The 19,078-nt window shown below is 33.0% G+C and overlaps 2 protein-coding genes and 1 pseudogene across 11 annotated transcripts in view; 2 read left to right on the top strand and 1 right to left on the bottom strand.

The window, feature by feature from the left end:
- Positions 1–1,458: 1,458 nt before the first annotated feature.
- On the bottom strand, positions 1,459–4,985 carry LOC145137996 (crossover junction endonuclease MUS81-like; annotated as a pseudogene). Its single transcript, XR_013721292.1, has 14 exons — positions 4,572–4,985; positions 4,330–4,409; positions 4,159–4,237; positions 4,000–4,086; positions 3,811–3,939; positions 3,491–3,725; positions 3,130–3,381; positions 2,901–3,046; positions 2,765–2,822; positions 2,552–2,687; positions 2,384–2,463; positions 2,079–2,305; positions 1,908–1,994; positions 1,459–1,676 (listed from the first exon to the last, which is right to left on the bottom strand). The product of XR_013721292.1 is annotated as a crossover junction endonuclease MUS81-like (transcript).
- A 606-nt stretch (positions 4,986–5,591) lies between these two features.
- LOC145138303 (small ribosomal subunit protein eS17-like) lies at positions 5,592–6,639 on the top strand. 6 transcript variants are annotated; one of them, XM_079072405.1, is made up of 2 exons: positions 5,592–5,684; positions 6,033–6,639. In XM_079072405.1, the coding sequence occupies exon 2, from the start codon at positions 6,043–6,045 to the stop codon at positions 6,481–6,483; it is 441 nt and encodes a 146-aa protein (XP_078928531.1). In that variant the 5' UTR covers positions 5,592–5,684; positions 6,033–6,042; the 3' UTR covers positions 6,484–6,639. The 6 variants fall into 6 exon arrangements, with proteins under 6 accessions (XP_078928531.1, XP_078928527.1, XP_078928529.1 ...); XM_079072401.1 differs by having other exon boundaries at positions 5,598–5,684; positions 6,030–6,638; XM_079072403.1 differs by having other exon boundaries at positions 5,602–5,688; positions 6,030–6,638.
- Positions 6,640–14,141: 7,502 nt separating this feature from the next.
- Positions 14,142–19,078, top strand: part of LOC145136118 (uncharacterized) — a 7,056-nt gene continuing 2,119 nt past the window's right edge. The window contains exons 1-9 of one of the 4 annotated variants that reach the window (XM_079070312.1): positions 14,148–14,439; positions 15,834–15,956; positions 16,753–16,890; positions 17,470–17,741; positions 17,818–17,945; positions 18,025–18,165; positions 18,352–18,438; positions 18,517–18,670; positions 18,747–18,806. In XM_079070312.1, the coding sequence (XP_078926438.1) occupies positions 16,836–16,890; positions 17,470–17,741; positions 17,818–17,945; positions 18,025–18,165; positions 18,352–18,438; positions 18,517–18,670; positions 18,747–18,806 (897 nt within the window). In that variant the 5' untranslated portion in view covers positions 14,148–14,439; positions 15,834–15,956; positions 16,753–16,835. Of the gene's footprint in view, positions 14,440–15,821; positions 15,957–16,752; positions 17,742–17,817; positions 17,946–18,024; positions 18,166–18,351; positions 18,439–18,516; positions 18,671–18,746; positions 18,807–19,078 lie in introns of all 4 variants that reach the window. The other 3 variants (XM_079070310.1, XM_079070309.1, XM_079070311.1) reach the window with 3 other exon arrangements.

Below are 19,078 nucleotides of genomic sequence, written 5' to 3' on the forward strand. Positions count from 1 at the left end.
GAGGGGTAAGAATAGAATTAAATTTGGTCAAGTTCTATAGTGGGTTGAATTGATCCCTTTATTGTGTGTTATGTAGTCCATCAACTTTTGAAGATGGTTCACATGACAAAATGGGAACAATTTTTAGGTAATTGTTTTTGGTCAAAACATGACTACCCCTCAAAGTTAGCTCTTCTTTTGTGGATCAGTTTCACAAAAGTTCAATGATTAAAGGATTCATTTGATTATCGTTCAATTTAAAACCTTTAATTTAAAGATTCGTATCTAGATTACACTTTCTAAAAACATGTTTTGGATTAAACTGTTAACTAAAAAGACTCGTATATATGTATATATCAGATTACAAAACCTTATTTTTAGACCTCATCTCACTTCACAAAACTACCCCTTATTTTTTTTATAATTTTGATTGGTCATGAAGATGAGGACAAGATCGTTTGTTTGTCATGCTAATTCCACATCACTTAATCACTCAAAATCACTAATTTTGTCTCTAAGTTCCGGCCAGTCACAATGATCCATGTTGTTTTATTTTCAGTATTTTGATTTGATTAAATCGCAATCCATTTAAACCAATATATGCTACAAAGTGAATTTTGAGAGTGAATATCACATTCAAATCAACTCCGATTTGGACAAGATATCGTTGTGACATTCACTTCAAGATGAAAGCAACCACATCGTAAGTTCTATCTTTTACTAAGAGAACCTAACCAAATAAGTTTCCCATATTCTAAACGAATGCACTTTTTGTCCATATCTATTACATATTTACATCTTTTATTAGTTAAAGTCGTTCCACAAATTTAAAGTGCCACAAAGGATATTTCACAAAAAGTTTGCCAAACTTCTTTTGGGTTTTCTACCTAGTTATTGATCAGAAAATCTGATAGTCGTCATGAGTAATCAAGACTTCAAAAGAAAAAACACATGATAAAGCAATATAAAGACATTGGGGACTAGAAAATGATGTTTTGATAAAAAGCTTTATGATTTAAAATCATATATTGATATTAATCAAAAACAATTTCAAATTAGAACGTGTACCCCTTACGTATACAGAAAACTAAATAAAAAGTATATATTAGCCGGTTTTTTCTGTTTATACAGCTAAGCATGCACATAAAGCAGAAAAGTGAAACACATATGTGGTGATCAATTCATATAGAAAAGGATAAAGATGTTGAAAACTTTTCATGAGATAATGAAAGGTGACAGAATTGTAGATATTTAATAATTTATTAAACCTATCAAATTTAGAAAGGTTAGTAAATAGGTCGTTTTCACCAACAAAAATATGTGAATATATTATATATGTTGCAACCAGTATAGTTGAGTAAAGTTTCAAGGTAACTAAATAAATAATAAATAATTATACTAAAAACAAGCATTTTCCTTTTAATTCTCGTAAAGATAATGGTATTTTTTTTTAAATTTGTAAATATTTTTTACCTAAAATCCAATTTTCTCACTTTCTTTATTAGTTCCTTTATAGTATTACATTACTACAAAAATAAAACACCCATAAATTTTCATTTCTTTTCGCTTTCACATTACATCTAATCAAGTAATCAACCACCCCAAATAAATTGGAAAATGTTCCTACTAGCTACTCCATTGATGACATTGTTACTTTGCTTCTTGAGATGCTCCTCTTGTGCACACGTGTCACCAACCTAACAAACCAATATCATTAATCCCAATTCACAAGTCAAAATCACTATACATGACTCTTTTCTTTTGACATGATACAGAAGAAAAAAAAAAAACTTAACAGATAAAGTTAGTCGGTAAAATAAGGAACTCCCCATTATGTCCTAACATTTTACAAATTCGCCCTTATTTTTTTTTTCTTTATGCTAGTATTTTCTCAAATATTTATAAAGAATGATTAAAAAAAAACTTACAAGATCCGAGTAGGCACGAGCAAGTGATGAAACCGTTGGGTATAAATCAAGCACAGCAATGGCAACATCCTCAGTCACCTGTGGAACCTGCAAACTTTGTTCATTAATTAACTAAAAAAAAAAAAAAAAAAGTTGTGCATAAAAGATTAAAAATCATATTATATTTTATACCTGCATGAGTTGGGTGGCGAAAACATCACTGACTGTCATCTTATCTTAACTCTTGACATCGCTCAATAAACTGATCAAACGGAGGGCAAATTGGGAAATTTACATGTTCCTCCTCATTGGCAAGAGATTTGTAATATTGTGTAAGATAACCGTATTTTCTTAGTGTATCTCCTAACCCACTTGTTCTCTGTACATCAAACCCCTCCAAAATTTCGGTTGTCATGCATCTACAAATATCATTAATACAAAAAAAAAATCATTACAAATAAAAGACAATATTTTATAAAAAAAAAAAATGTACTTACGCTGTTTTAATACTTTCAGCACTTTCTAAAGCATTTGGATCACCTTCTACTAGGTATATCAACCTTTTGAGCCCACACCTCTTCATGACAAACGAAAATAATAAATTAGAAATAATTTACAGTATTAAATAAATAGCTTCAAATAAAAAAACTAGTAAGAAACATCACCATGATCCGAACTTTCTGCTCTTTGTAACGATTATCTCTAATGGAAGATCTTAAATCATCAACATTTTTTCTTTCAACAATAAAATCAAGAACATATTCACTACCAAATTCCATCTCCCACAGGTAATCGCCTCACCTATAAAAAATAATTAATATATTAATAATTAATAAGAGATTGTTTGATAGTTGCTGATTGAGTTAAATCTGATTTACCTCTATTAGTATCTTAAAATGGAGTCGGATATTCTCAAGAAGCTTTCTAGACCTTGACCTGAAAATTAGTTAGATTTAAAACTATTTTGCATGAGTCATTAAGAAAAATAAAAAAATGTTTGAAATAATTACTCACTCCTTGGTGAATTTTTCCCGATCATCTAATATTAAAACCACTTCATATACATCCTCGAATCGGTCTCCAAGTGTCAAAGGTGGCATCGATAGAACATTTGATTTAGCTTCTAGAACATTCCTACTTCTCTTCCTCACATTCTCATCCTATAACAAACATTAGAAAATAAAATAACAATATTCTTATGAATTCAAAAGAAGAGTTTGAAAAAAGTGAGGCCAAGACTTACAGATGATGAACAAGGTTTGATTGAAGTCGGGAGTTGTGTAGTTTCTTTATGAGTGAAAGAGCTTGATGATGGATGATGATGATGACGTTTGACTTTTGGAACATTGGTCAAAGGTGCACTGTAGACTTCGACTTCACGAAGAGAACATAAAACAGATAGCCAAAGTGAAGAAGGTTCTTCATTTGGTGACTTTTTTGAGACCTCATAAAAAGCACGGATTACTTGTTCTTTTGAGTATCCCATTCGCACAAGCTGCAGAAATTAATAAAAGTTAAAAATTTTTAAGCCATAGTACAACCCAAAAGAGTCATCAAAGAAAAGAAAGGGTGTGTTTTTTCATGAGAAAAACAAGACACTCTACCTTATCAACAGTATCTGGAGGAATCTCAACTGGTTTTTTCTGCAAACTTGAAGAAACATGCCTAGATGCCACATCATCAACCAACTCAGCATCAATGCACACTGAATCTTTCAGATTTTTTTGGGTTAAATCTGAAGTTTTTTCCACATCAGCAAGCTCATCTGTAGAATCAACCAATCCAGATCTCAACATACAATCACGTGCAGCTTCTTTTCCTTGCTCAGTCAGCATATATCTAAAATACAAAAGGTTCCAAAACTATCAATTTTTCTTTATATGAAAAGGATAAATAAAAATACAAAAAGCCAAAATGTAGTTACTTTGCAGGGTTACTTGATTTTACAGCCAACCCTTTATCTATCAATTTTTTCATGCAATTCCATCCACTATACCAATCCCTGCCTGAGCTAACTCCAAACTGGCCTGCTTTCCCCTTTCCTATTTCAGGCCTGTAACCATAAAAGATCAGTATAAGTACTAGACAGAGGGGTAGAAAAGTAAATACATACATTATAGGTGAACGAGACAATCCACTTGCTTCAGCAGCATCAATTAGCTCTTGTTTTCGCATAAAATTACTTCCATTAGATGTTCCCCTAACATCAAAACTGATGTTATCAGACCAATGTTACACAAAAAAGTAACAAGGAAAAAGATGTTATGATTACCTGTAAAGAGTGATCAATAAAGCATAAGCTGCAGAGTTTTTTTGAGGCACATATTGCTTGTTTCCCTTTTTTCTTTTCCCTATGAAGTTTAATCAAATAGAGATTATAGACAATGGAAACAAGAGCTAACTGCAAGGCAACAAAAGAAAGTGTGAATCAACAGAGAATTACCACTTTCTATCATCTCTTCATTCTCATCTTCATCAACAAAGAAACCTTTCATGATTCTCAAGATCCAATTTCCAACACCTCTGACACAATTAAAAAAGAAGTTGCTTGACATCATTCAGAGTAAAATTACCGTATAATTTTCTACAACAGTGGAGTAGTACAAGATAAAGGCAATTATTCGGAGAAAAAATCAGATTCATAACAAGTACATAAAAGCTTATATGCTGAAAAGTGATCGTTACTTGACATTGGAGAAGTCCTTTAGGGTTTTGATTGGGGTCTTGGAACTGCAAACCTTCAAGCAGGCCTTCGATATCGTCTTAACGTTATTCTCCGATAAATCCACCATTTCCTTTTGTTTTTTCAACATGAACTCCACAACCTCTGCATTTTCGGGACACACTACTCTATCCATTCTTTATCGATTTAGGGTTTTGAAATAGGGATTTTCAAATAGAGAATCTAAAGCAAAATTTGATCCATGCTTGAGAAGAACACAGGTTAGATTGAATATTTTCGGTGAATTCTTTCACTCGGAGGTGAAATCATCCTGATTCTTTATGGATTTCGGTGGGCAGACATGGTAGAATGAACTTGGAGATGGTGAAGAACTGCTCCCGCTAATTTTGAAATTCTGATTTGAAGCGAAGTGAGTGTATTATTATTTGCAGTTTTAACCCTTCGTGTTACCTAAAATTGTCATAATGTGACGTTTCGAAACAAAGTATGTCTCGATTGGAACTTTTTTTTTACAAGACTCAATGGTTTTTAAACAAAAATTATCCGAACATATTTTAATCAGATTTAAAAAAAAAAATCATTCATTGTGTTAAAAATTATATATTTTTAAAAGTTATCTATGACTTTGAGACCAATAAACCTAGACTGCTACAAATATTAGCTAACTCATTCTCTAAGGATTTATTGGTTATAGTTTTTTATATTAAAAAATTTCAGAAAAATAAAAGTTTTAACATATTAAAAATTATTATGATATAGTGATTGTTTTAATGGATAGATGGAAATATATTGCGTTATTTCAAGATGGAAAATCTTAAATTAGAATTTTAGAAAATAATAAGATTTTAATATTTAAAAAATAATATAGTAATTTTTAAAAATTAAATGAAATTTTTTGGGTTTTTGTAGTTTTGGCCTTATTTTAACTAATATTGTTTTACAAGGGCAGAACCAGCATTTTTTTCCGAGTACCCTTAAATTACAACTTTGCCCCTTCTCTGTTTATTAAGATAATGTGTAGGGTTTTGGTTTCATTAACACACACACCCAGATACCCTATTTGCCACCAGAGAGGGGGAGTTCGTCGCCGTTCTTCACCGGAACAACCGCCACAGGTATGTAAGTCATCCGTCATTACCCGCCATATAATTACAGCTCTCCCAATATTGCTACTCACATTCGACTTTCTAGTTTCGTACAAGAAGTTGATTACTTTTAATCCTATAGTATAGTTCGCTGTGATCTGTTCCAATGCTTCGAAATGGTAGGTTAGGGGTCGATTCTTAGTCTCTGTAATCAACATTATATAATTGATCGAATAATTGTTACTTGTGGAATGATAATGCCCTGTAGATTTCTTTTCTTCCAAATACAATTAGAAGGCATCACCAAAAGCTGAAAAGCGTAAGGATTGTTAGCTGTTATTAATCGTTTCAGATTCATTGATCATATTGATTTAGAAGGAGCTGAACGATGGGTCGTGTTCGTACGAAGACAGTGAAGAAATCGTCTAGGGTAGTGATCGAGAGGTATTACGGGAAGATGACTCTGGATTTCCATACAAACAAGAAGATTTTGGAGGAAGTTGCAATCATCCCTTCGAAGCGTTTGAGGAACAAGATTGCAGGTTTTTCAACTCACCTCATGAAGCGTATCCAAAAGGGACCAGTGAGAGGTATATCATTGAAGCTCCAGGAGGAAGAAAGGGAACGCCGTATGGACTTTGTGCCTGATGAATCTGCCATTAAAACCGATCTGATTGAGGTTGATAAGGAGACGATTGATATGCTGGTTGCTCTTGGGATGGGTGACCTCCCTGGGGTTGTGAAGGCGACGGTTGAGCCTCAGGCGGTGCCGGCTGCCACTGGTTTTGGTAGGGGTGGTGGTGGTGGTGATTTTGCTAGGAGGTATTGATACTTTTTTTTATAGAATAATTTGGTTACTCGACTATTTTTAGTGTTTTTTTCTTTTGATTTACGTTTTTTATTTTTGAGATGTAGAAGAATTATTGATTAGTAAGTTGGGTAAATAGCATAAAAAACACTTCGTTTACACCAAAATTCTAATTTGACATCGTGTTTTTTTTTGTCTCAAATTTGACACTGTGTTTTCCAATTTGTTACAATTCTGACCACTTGACCGGTTAACCAGGTTACATGCTGACGTGACATGATAACGTGTCAGTTTTGATGATGTGACATGCTGACATGATATGCTGACGTGTCAAAATTGAATTTTTTTTCCACAAAAAACACTAAGTTTTCATTTTTTTCGATTTTGACACTAAGTTTAATTTTTTCTTTCAATTTTAATAATATGTTTTTTTGTTCCAAATCGAACATCATTTATCAATTTTTGTTCAATTTTGACCATTTTCCATTTCAATTAAAAACCATAGTTTTGTATAAAAACAAGTTTTTTTTTTTTTTTTTTTTTTTTTTTTTTTTTTTTTTTTACATTCAAACCATAATTTTATGTATAAATATGTATTAGTTATATAAAAACCGTATTTTATATTAAATACGCAACTTTAAAATGAGTTTGTAGGTTTGGAGGCGTGTAGTCGATTAAAACTCGGATGTCAAGTTTGCAACCCCTGAAATTTTCACATCTTATTAGAAGCTTATGGTTAGTTTGATTCTCATGATATAACTAATGCATATTTATACATTATACTTTGAATGTAAAAAAAAAAAAAAAAAAAAAAAAAAAAAAAAAAAAAAAACACCTTGTATTTAAATAAAAATGTGGTTTTTAAACAAAAAAAATATATTTATACGGTTTAAAATGTAATAAAAAAATATATTTATACTGTTTCAAATGGAAAATGGTCAAAATTGAACAAAATTGGAAAAAATAATGTTCGATTTGGAACAAAATAACATAGTGTCAAAATTGAAAGAAAAAATTAAACTTAGTGTCAAAATCGAAAAAAAGTGAAAACTTAGTGTTTTTTGTGGAAAAAAAATTCAGTTTTGACACGTTAGCATATCATGTCAGCATGCCATATCATCAAAACTGACACGTCATCATGTCATGTCAGCATGTATGTAACCTGGTTAACCGGTCAAGTGGTCAGAATTGTAACAAATTAGAAAACACAGTGTCAAATTTGAGACAAAAAAAACACGGTGTCAAATTAGAATTTTGGTGTAAACGGAGTGTTTTTTATGCTATTTACCCTAGTAAGTTGGCTTTGAGTTTGTTGGTTGTCTAGGCTGTATGTTGGTGAAAGTAAGTTATGAATTCTTTAGGCTGTTGGGTGTGGGTAACACCCAAAAGGTACCACATCATCATCCTAGTCATAAATGGATGTTATAACACCAAATGTGGAAATGGGCAACACCAAATAACAAAATAACATGTGATAACACCATTTTTTTTATGTTTGTGATTCCCATTTTTCTATTTTGTTTTATTTTTTTAATTTATGTCATAATAATTTTTAAAAAAACATATAAATTAAATAACACATAATTAAAATAAATACTAATTAAAAACTACATTCCAACGAAAAAACATAAAACGACATTCCAACGAAAAAAAAAACATAGACCGAAAAAAAAACAAAAAAAAAAACATTACAACGAAAAAAAACACTAATCTTCGTCTAAATATTTCTGCTCAATCTTCGCCTTCATTTTTCGGAGTGTCTCCAACCGTCTCGGTGTCAAATTATCCTCGCTAGTTTGAAGAATTGCCAAATCTTTCGCAATACTATCGTCATCGGTTTCACGACGCAAGAACTCAAAATGTTCCCGTTGCAAATCATATAGTTTACGAGCGATTTCGTTGTGCTCGTCAATTTTTTTTTTCATTTCGGCTTGCTCTCGTCGTCTACTTTCGGCTTCATCCGCGTGTCGTTGAGCACGCCTCGCTTTGTCGTGGCCTATTGGTCGTCGAGGAGGGGAGATTTCTTCAATGTCGTTCAAGTCGTCCGGTATCTCATCCGTGTCCGCATTGAGGTCGATGTTCGTGCGTGCGTCCGAAACATTGACCGAACCCGAGCCGCGCGACCTCTTCGATTGTTGTTCCGTAAATGTGTCGGTTTTATTCCACTTTGGGTCTTCCTTCACAATCTTCCAAATTTTTTCGTGCTAAAAAACGTGACCGGTCTCCACATGATATTGCTCCCTCGTCGCTCTATAAACGTCAAAATCGGTCGCACCACTTTGCTTGTGCGAGGAAAGCTTGTTGTAGATGGAATTAAACTTGGTGCACTTCTTGCTTATTTGAGTCAATTTGCTACTCAACATGTCGTGATTGCGGTAATTTTCATCTTTATTCAAAAGGCTACGAAATTTCCCGATCACGGCTTCCCAAAAGACAACTCTTTGCATGTCGTTTCCTTGCGTTGGATTTTTTGATGTCCCGCACCAAGCCACCGCCAATGCGTACTCCTCCTCCGCGGTCCACCATGTTGGAGGCTCGTCTTCCGATTGCTCCACCGCAACCGCTTTCCCTTTCCTTCGTGATCTCCCTTGTTGGGCCGTTTTTTTTTCGCTCCCCCCCCCCTTGCGTCTCGGGTACAGTTTGTTGGGTGGGTTGTGGTTGTGTGGTATTTTGTTGCATTGTACCAAATGGGTTGAAAAGGTTTTGTGGAAGGGGTGAGACGGGATTGAAAAAATTGCCTTGAGTGTTGAGGATGTTCGCATACATTTCGTTTTGTGCAAAACCGAGAGGCGGAGGTGTATTTGTGTTTGGAGGAGTGTTGGGGTTTTGATCCATAGTTTTCAAAAGATAATTTTTTGGAAGAATTTGAAATGTAGTTTGATATGAGATAAGAAATAAAATGGATGTATATATATATATATATATATATATATATATATATATATATATATATATATATATATATATATATATAGGCGTAAAGAGGTAAAAACATTCAAAAAATTATTATTATTATTATTATTATTATTTTTTACATTTTTGACTATTTTACAACGGTTCAAAAACGAAATGTATACGTTGAGCCTCGAAAAATAGCCGTTTTGAAGCGTTACCACAGTAACGCGTAAAAACGTCATCCGGGCGCGGTGTTCCAGGTGTTATAACGCCGTGTTTGGAGGCCACGTCATAATAACGCCATTAGGCATTGCCCGCTCCTAGCCGTCTTATTGATCATTGAAAGTCTGAAATTGACTTGATTCTGTTCTATCTTTTTACATATATAAACGAAAAGTTATTACTTATTAGTTACACGTTCCAAGTTTTACTTTTATTCAGGTGGAGCAATATGATGTGGGTAAACCTGTGTAAAATATCTTTGTTGGGCCCGTTTTCATATGGTGTATTTTCACTATGTTTTTTGGGTTGGGGAGCGGGAGCAAGTGTAGGCTCTCTCATATAATTACTATGTAGTATATAATTATTTTTATTTGAAAAAAAAATATTAAATTTAAAGTAGACATCGTGTGATATTTGTTTCATATTTGAATAATTAGTGTAATATATAAGATAAACGTAATAAAACAAGTGAAAAAATAAGGTAAATAAGATTGAACGGAGGATTTTGGGGGAAACCTGGTTAATGAGGGATTACGGAGGCGGAATCAAGGATAGTCTTGAAATTTGGGGGCATGTGAATTTGGGGTTGGGGGCAACAAGCAAATTCGGGGGCAGCGGTTATTTTTGTCTCATTTTAATCCCATTGACATTCCTAACTATGTTTGATATTCCATAATTAGCTTATAACCTAGTTTTCTCAAACATTATTTTTTTTATCAGCTTGTTTACAAAATGTCATTTTTAATCGGTTAGTAGCTAACTTTTCAATTAGTTCGTTAAACATAAACATGTAACTAGTCAATTTGTTGGCCTAGGGTAAACTTCAAGCATATGTGTTATACTATATAACATTTACCAAAGTGACTGCTATTGTAGGTAAACAAAATGATAGAAATGGTCCATCTGGAAAAATTTAAAGAAAAAAAAATCCTTGTGTAACAAGCAACATTTGAAAACAAATTATAAAAATGGTCGCTGAAAAAAAAAGTTATAGAAATGGCCGATGTCTAAAACATAATTATATAAATGGTCTATATATGTTAGACAAAATTTAAAGAAATGGTTCCTATAACGCGGGTTTAAAACACTCGTTATCCTACAAATTACAAGCCATATGGGATCAGGTAAACCATCCCCAAAGGCAGACAATTTCATATGAGTTGAAACATGTAGTCACAGGGTTTAAACAAGCATGAACATGAGCTTATTGTGTTCACTTGTTTAAGTTTAACCGCACAAACAAACAAAATTTTTTGTTTATGTATGTTCATTTAAAAATCAGTATTTTCATGGCTGTTAAAATGCTTAACAAATATAAACGAACGAATATAAATAACATAAATGACAAACAAAAAGTTATACGTAAATGAACATAAAAAACACAAATGAACATCAAAGAATAATACATCATTATTCCTCAAACCTCATGGAAGGTCAAAATAAATAATATCATTATTTTTCTATGACAATTAAAGTAAAAAGGTTTTAGTCAAACATAATCGAAGTAAATAACAAACAAGCATTATAATATAAATAAAAACAATTTATTGAAATTGTAACACTTGAATTGGGTATGTTTTCTTTTAGCCATTTTTATTTAAAATATCTAAGGAGGAAGTCTGATCGCGGAGTCGAGCCTCGTACATTGGGCGTACGAAGGTTTAATGAAACCTTAATTTTAGGGTGTTGCATCCTATATAAGTTCCTTAAGTCCTTAGGACTGACCTCTTTACCAGCCGCCATATCTCCTAAACCCTAAATTACGACCCTTAGCCATCATTTTGTGTCTTTGAGCTCTTGAGAAGAGAAGTTGGTGCTTACTTGCTCAATTTGAAGGGATAGAAGAAGGTTGAAGGTTCATTGCTTAGTGTGAAGCTTAGAGATCCAAAATCATCACTCCTTTGCAAGTCATTTGAGGTATAAAGATCTTATCTTGACAAAATCAAAACCTAGGGATGATCCAAGTGCAAAAGAAAAAAATAGGGACCAAACGCAACATTTTGGCAAACACATGGACAATTTTGGTAATTTGTTCTATAAACAAAGTAACAATAATGAAAATTAGTAAATGAACATTCACAAATATAAATGAATGAATAAGACTATTGTTTCTACTCGCTTTCTAACTACACAAATCTTGTTTATACTCATTGAATATAGGAAAAAAATAAACTAAGGTTGTGTTTGACATACTAGTTGAAAAGCTAGCTATTAGTTAAACAGTTAGCTGATAGCTAAAAAGCTAGCTGTTAAATAAAAAACTAGCTAGTAGCTGAAAAGATAGTTGATAAAAAATGGCGTTTGGTAAAACTAGCTGAAAAGCTAGCAGAAACATATAAACGAACATAAAAAGACATTTAAAAGAATATGTTTCTATAATTAATCAAGGGTATATTTGAATGTTTTTAAAAAAGCATCTAAAAAGCTAGTCTAGGCTGTGTTTGGAGCGTCACAGCTAACTGATGAACTAGCTTATTTTTTGAGTTTTTTTTAAGTTGTTATGTTTGACAAGTCAAAAAGTAGCTTATAAACTAGCTATTTAAAAAAGTACTTACGTCGTGTTTGGCGCACCACAATTAGCTGATAAACTAACTTATTTTTCGATTTTTTTTAAGTTGTCATGTTTGACAAGCCAAAAAATAGCTTCTAAACTAGCTTATAAGTTAGTTTTTTAAAATGCTACTTAGACTAGCTTTTTAGGAGTTTTTTTTTTATTTTTTATTTTCCAAATATACCCCTTAATTAATTATATAAATATATTTTTTTAAATGTACTTTTAAGTCATTTTATATTTTCAGCTAGTTTTACCAAACGATATTTTTTATTTGATAGCTTTTCAGTTATTAATTAGTTTTTTATTTAACAATTAACTTTTCAGCTAGTACGCCAAACATAGCCTTAGATTAGCTTTTTTAAAATTTTCCAAATATACTCCCTAATTAATTATTAAAACACGTTATTTTAAATGTCTTTTTATGTAATTTTATATATTTCTGCAAGTTTTTTCAGCTAGTTTTACCAAACGTCATTTTTATCAACTAGATTTTTAGCTACCAGTTAGCGTTTTAGCTAGAGCCGACCCATGGGGAGAGCAAGCTGGGCCATGACCCAAGGCAACAATGGGCTGAAGGGCATCAGATTTTCTACATCTCTTAAGTGTTCATCTTTTATTTGGGACACGTTTAATGAGCTAGCAAGCAAAATAATTCTAGTCAGATGTTGTAAGGGCGCCAAACTAAAAATCCAAAATCAGATAAGCAGCTAAAAGATACGAGCACGCCACACACTTCTATGTATAGGTAAACGAAACGGTCGCAACTCGCAACACACCTAGATCGAGGAGTCTCTTTTAGTCTTTCTCTAATTAGCTTTTGATTTAAAATGTTAGTATGGAGAATAGTAGAATTGAAGACAAAAAGTCAGGAGAGTAAAAGATGAGGACACGAGGACATCTCATCAACTCATCGGAATCTTGAGTGCGGGTAGGTCCAGGTTATGAAAATTTTCTTATATTTATAGGTTCAATCCAATTCCGTATATTAAATTTGCTTCTCACTGATGGTAATTGTACAAAGGAAAATTGAAGTAGCCCGTTATCAAGTATCAATACAGTTAAAAGAAAAAAATCTTAATTTATGAGTTCTCAAATCTAGTTTGATAATGTGTATCATTGATAATATGTTTGATTTTTCATTAGAAATCATTTAGTCTTTCATCGGCCATCTCAAATTCAAAAAATTAATCCAATTCTCAGCCCCCTGATTCAGTACATGTATGAGGTATGTCTTTAATTTGCGTTGAAAGTTAAAAATTTGAATCATTTGAAGATTTGAGAAATGATGATAGTACATGATAGAATGAATTTAACTTTGAGGGTTTTAATCTTGGTTTCATTTGTAATTAGATAGAAAGATATGTTCAGCACGATAGACAATTTTGGTTTCATTTATAATTGATAAAGAAGACTTTTGGTTATTGCTTTAGGCTCCTAGGGCATTATGTTTGAGTTTCAATTGAAAATAATCAAACTTGGAATTACAACCAAAATGAAATTATGTTTGATTTAGTAAAAGATAGTAGTGCATCGTACTAATATGCCCAAATTAGTGAATTAAATTGACTCTTTTGGACTTCTAGTTAGAATTTTGTTTGACTTTCAATTATATTTTTTTTACAAAAGGCATTGCATTTTATTTGTCTAATATAATTTTGAAATCAAATCATGTTTCTTTTAGCAATTTTTACACATGTCATATTAGTTGAATCTTTGTCTACTTAACGGGATTATGAAATGCACGAGCACCAAGTTTTCCTTTTATTTTGATCAACTCTGTTGGAAGCTATGTATTATCCAAACCTGGTTGGATGTAAAAAACTAGCGAGTCATGTATTTTAAATTTTCTTGTAGATTTAATTCGTTGTTTCTATTATAAAGACACATTGATTGGATGTGAAACTATTGCAGATTCAACAAGTCATATATCTCTTTTGTGTTGTGTGTGTTGTAAGCTTTTTTTAGTGGTATTTTAGTCCCTTCTCGTTCTAGATTTAGAAAGTCTTCTAAGGTCTTCATATCTCATTTAACATCTCATTTAATCCTAACAAAAAAAATCACGTAACTATTTTCTCTCAGCGCCTCCATACCTCTCCTCATCATCAATCGTTCCTCCACCGGTTGTTATCCACCGTACGTCGTCCTCCTTGTGACCGACCACCAGAATCACCGTCCACCGGACGCACCGACCACCGCACCGACCAGAAGCTCCCACCTTCACAACCATCGACGGACACAAATGCTCCCCTTCAACACACGGCATCTTCCTTCTGTTTGACCGATTTTCCTTCTCCTTTTCCTTTCAGGTAACACTTTCCATCTCCTTTTCCCCATTTGATTTGAAATCAATTGTTCTCTGATTTTTGAAGAAACGCATCTGATTTCTAATTTCTAGAATATTAGGATTTTTAAAAAAAAAAAAAAAATCTGATTTGTGTGATTGGATCTTTGGTAGATGATTTTTTTTCATGTTTGTTTATGCTTAATCTGATTATTCCAGGATGTTTTCAAGATCAGTTTTTTTTTTCTTTTTCAAAATCAAATTATGCTTGGGATGTTTGATGTTTGTTTAAAGCTAGTTAATTGTTTGTTTATGTTAAAAATTAGATTATCATTGCTGTTAGTGACTTAAGATATCAAACATCAGAATTTTTTTGCATTGGTAATGAGTTAAGAAATCAGAAATTAGAATTTTAAAGCTTTGGTAATCAGAAATCAGATTATGTTTTGGTTTGTTTTTTAAGCCTGCAGACGTTAAAAAACAAACATAGGGCATCTTGAATATATATATTTTAAAAATATTTCTAATTGTTTTGCTTTAGTAATTAGTATCATCGTATCATACTTAAACATAGGGCATCTTTAACCTTTATTGCCCGGGGCATGGAAAATCTTTGGACAGACCCTATTTTTAGCTACCAGCTAGCTTTTCATCTATCAACTAGCTTTTCAGCTAGTACGTAAAACATAACCTAAGTAGTTTTTTAAAAAGCTAGCTTATAACCTATTTTTTAAATTGTCAAACTTGACAATTTTAAAAAGCTCGAAAAATAAGTTAGCTTATCAGATAGCTGTGACACTAAATACAACCTAACTTCCCAACTATGAGAATTATACGTTTAGTTCGCTCATATCCTACACAAAGAAATTTAACTTAAAACAATTGTCATTTATATCAAACTTTGTCACCATTTAGCAACGGTTGTATGCAGCAATATAATTAAATTAAAAGGACGATTTTAATCCCAAGAGGTAATAGCATGCTTTTTGATTTATATTGAATAATAAATTAACAATAGTATATTACAATCATGAATATATTATTTATACAATTTTTTAAATAAAAAACAATTTAAAACATATATCTCTTTTGTTATCTTTTTCTAATTTGAAATGTTTTCATACTTAAAATTTTAGGAGTCACACCAAAGCCATATATTTTTTTAGGCCTAATTTAGGCCCACGTATCAAATGGTGTTTTTGAGAATTGATTTTGACGTTTTGGTTAGTTAATAAATACCAAAATCGAATCGGGTTAATTTTGACAATTGATTTCTATTATGTTTTATCTTTTTTTTTTTTAATTTGTTTTAACATTATACATTCGGAGGGTCCCAAATCAATTCACATTATCTGTAGCATTACCATTTACCACACACAGTTCAATTTTAAGTAATAAGAATTACAGTTGCTGCTGCAGATAAGTGCGTCGTTCTTTTAGAGAGAGGATAAGTGGCTGAAGGAAAACAGAGTCATACTCATACCCTACTTACCACCAGAGAACGGAGGCTGACGCCGGTATTCACCGGAACAACCTTTACTGGTATGTAGTTTCCCCGTCATTCACTGTCACCTCAATTCAGTATCTCCATATTGGAAATTACGTTTCCGTTTCTAATTTCGTGTAACAACTTCATCAAGCCATTCGATATTATAGTACAGTTCCTTGTAGGGGTTTTCATGTTCCGAATTTCAGGGTTTAGGGCAATGATTAGACTCTGTATCAACATATTGTTGGTTGAAAGTTGAATTTAAACTAGGACTTTACAAGGTACGTAGGCCAGAACTATTGGAAATTTACTGAATAATTTGAGTTAAAAGTTCGATTTACACAAGGAGTTTACAAGGCGAGAAACCTTTTCCTGCATAGCCAAACGTAAAAGGAGTTTTCAATCGGGACATATCCTTTGCATTTGAATTAGATTTTTTTTTTTTTTTTTTTTTTTTTTCTTTGGCGTGGCTGGATACAACAAGGGTGTACTCTATCATGGTTTATTCATCACATTTCCTAACAGAATACGTTAACTGTCAGTCTTTCATATGGTTTATGCTTCCCTCATTGTTGATTTTAGTTTGTTAATTGGATGAACATTTGGACAATAACAACATAACTTATATGGCTGTGAAAATAATAGGTTGTGATTGGTAAAGTTGTATGATATGCAAGTAAAAACCCATAAAAGTTAAGGATCACGTAATGTATCTTCTCTTTGAAGAGCACAAAGTTTTATCAGTTTTTGGGTGTTTGTTTTGTTCTTTATGGTATGAACTTGCTTTATATATCATTATATCTCCCTAATCCTTCTTGTGATATGTTTATTTTAATTGATCAATTTTAGTTGCTGGAGAATCTTTAGCTAGGAGTCGATTACATATATCTACCAATTGAACTGACTGAATACAATCTCCAATTTCCATCATCATGAATAACTTTTCCCTTGCTTCCTCCACCACATACTGCTGCTCTACTTTCTCTGGTAAGCCTTACTCCCTTTCCTCCACTCTCCCTTTCTACTCCATCACCGCTTGCTCCCATGACTCTGAAAACCCCACCACCACCTCCACCTCCACCTCCACCTCCTCATCCCTCCGCCGCCCCACCAACAACAAACCACCCTTCAAACCCATCACCACCAATCCCCACCCTCCAAAACCCAAAACCAACATCACCAATCCCCTTCAAACACTTAAAAGAAACCCAATTGGTAATAATAACAACTCACAAACCCTAACAGAGAAGCTTTGGTTAACCAGCAAACTCTCTCCCCCACCTCCACCTCCACCTCCGCCTCCACCAGCTCCACCACAACCACTGCCAGATTCTTCTGCATACAAAACTGATTTGGATGAAATTGAGAATAACAGTGATTTGGGACCCACACGAATTGAGTACAGTGATAAGGGAAAAATCTTTGTGGGGAATCTTCCATGGTGGATAACAAAGAACGAGCTTGAAGAATTGTTCAGACAATTTGGACCAATAAAGAAAGTGATATCAATAAAGCGATACAACGATACTGAAAGAAACATGGGGTTTGGGTTTGTAATATATGCAGGTACAACAGCTGAAAATTCAGCAATGAAGGCAGTTGAATTTGATGGTATGGAGTTTCATGGGAGGGTGTTAACTGTAAAACTTGATGATGGGAGGCGAATGAAGGAGAAATCTGCAGATAGGGCTAGCTGGATTGCAGGGGATGACACTGTAGATTACAAGTCAAAATGGGAAGAAGAGAGACATGTTTCAAGAAAAGAGCTCAAAAATGTGCTAGGAACTCAACCAAAAAATTGGCAGGCTATTGTTGACGCTTTTGAAACGATCAAAAAGGTATCTAGAACCTGAACATTCTTTCTTTACTTTATTATATAAATTGATTCTTTTTTCTAAAAGTTGACTTTTATAGCCTTCCAGGACAGAGTTTGGGTTGATGATTAAGTATTATGCAAAGAAAGGTGACATGCATCGAGCAAGAGAAATGTTTGAGAGCATGAGGGGTAGGGGAATTGAGCCAAACTCACATGTATTTACCACGTAAGGGACATTGCTATATTAAGTGCAAATTTATCCTCTTTTTTCATTTTCCTGCATTAAATTAACTTATTTTATGCAGCCTAGTTCACGCTTATGCAGTAGGTAGAGATATGGAGGAGGCTCTTTTTTGTGCAAGGAAAATGAAAGACGAGGGGATTGAATTGACTTTGGTGACTTACAGTGTTCTTATAGGAGGATTTGCTAGAGTTGGTGATATAAAGTAAGTAAATCTCTCTCTCTCTCTCTCTCTCTCTCTCTCTCTCTCTCTCACACACACACACACACACACAAATACACTGATACACATACATAATTCATATACATATATGATATATGTGTAATTATGTATCTATTAAATGGTCAATACTCAATAGTTGCTTAAATATTCAATTTTTTATTTTGGAAGTGCTGCAGATAAGTGGTTCAAGGAAGCCAAAGACAAGCTTACCACTTTGAATGCAATTATATATGGAAACATAATTTATGCACATTGGTGAGTATTCCTTTCTAATTATATATTTTAAATTTGAAAAAAATATATTTTGTAACACTCTGAAAAACACACACACAGCCAAGCCTTCAACATGGAGGGTGCTGAAGCCTTGGTTAGGGAGATGGAAGAAGAGGGCATTGATGCTACAATGGATATTTACCACACAATGATGGATGGTTATACAATGATTAAAAATGAAGATAAATGTCTCATTGTCTATAAGCGACTCAAGGTTTCTTTTTTTCTTTTTTTTAGGCAAGATTTGTATTTATCTCTTTTACTACACTAACCTTGAAAACCCTTTCTAGGAATGTGGCTTTACACCAAACGAAGTCACATACGGATGTCTTATTAATCTTTACACCAAGGTAACTTCAAATCATTATCTATAGTACCATGCTTATCTTTTTCATATACTTTTTTGTCTTTTTAGGAATTTCTAACCTCCTTTTCACTTTCTATTGGTTGCTTAGTTTTTAACATCTTACTTTTAGCTTGTATTGCTAGTATCTGCCTCTTGCTTTATTGCTAGTATCTGCTTCTAGCTTTATTACTGCTTCCTGCTTTATTGCTAGTATCCACTTCTTGCTTTATTGCTAGCACCTGCCTTATTGCTAGTATCTGCTTTCTACTTTATTAC

The sequence above is a fragment of the Lactuca virosa genome, chromosome 9, assembly GCF_052849685.1.
Source record: "Lactuca virosa cultivar CGN04683 chromosome 9, Lactuca_virosa_CGN04683_v6, whole genome shotgun sequence".
NCBI lineage: Eukaryota > Viridiplantae > Streptophyta > Magnoliopsida > Asterales > Asteraceae > Lactuca > Lactuca virosa.

What these genes read in the sequence shown, in the direction of transcription:
- LOC145138303 (XM_079072405.1), top strand. Translation starts at nt 6,043, where the DNA reads ATGGGTCGTGTTCGTACGAAGACAGTGAAGAAATCGTCTAGGGTAGTG.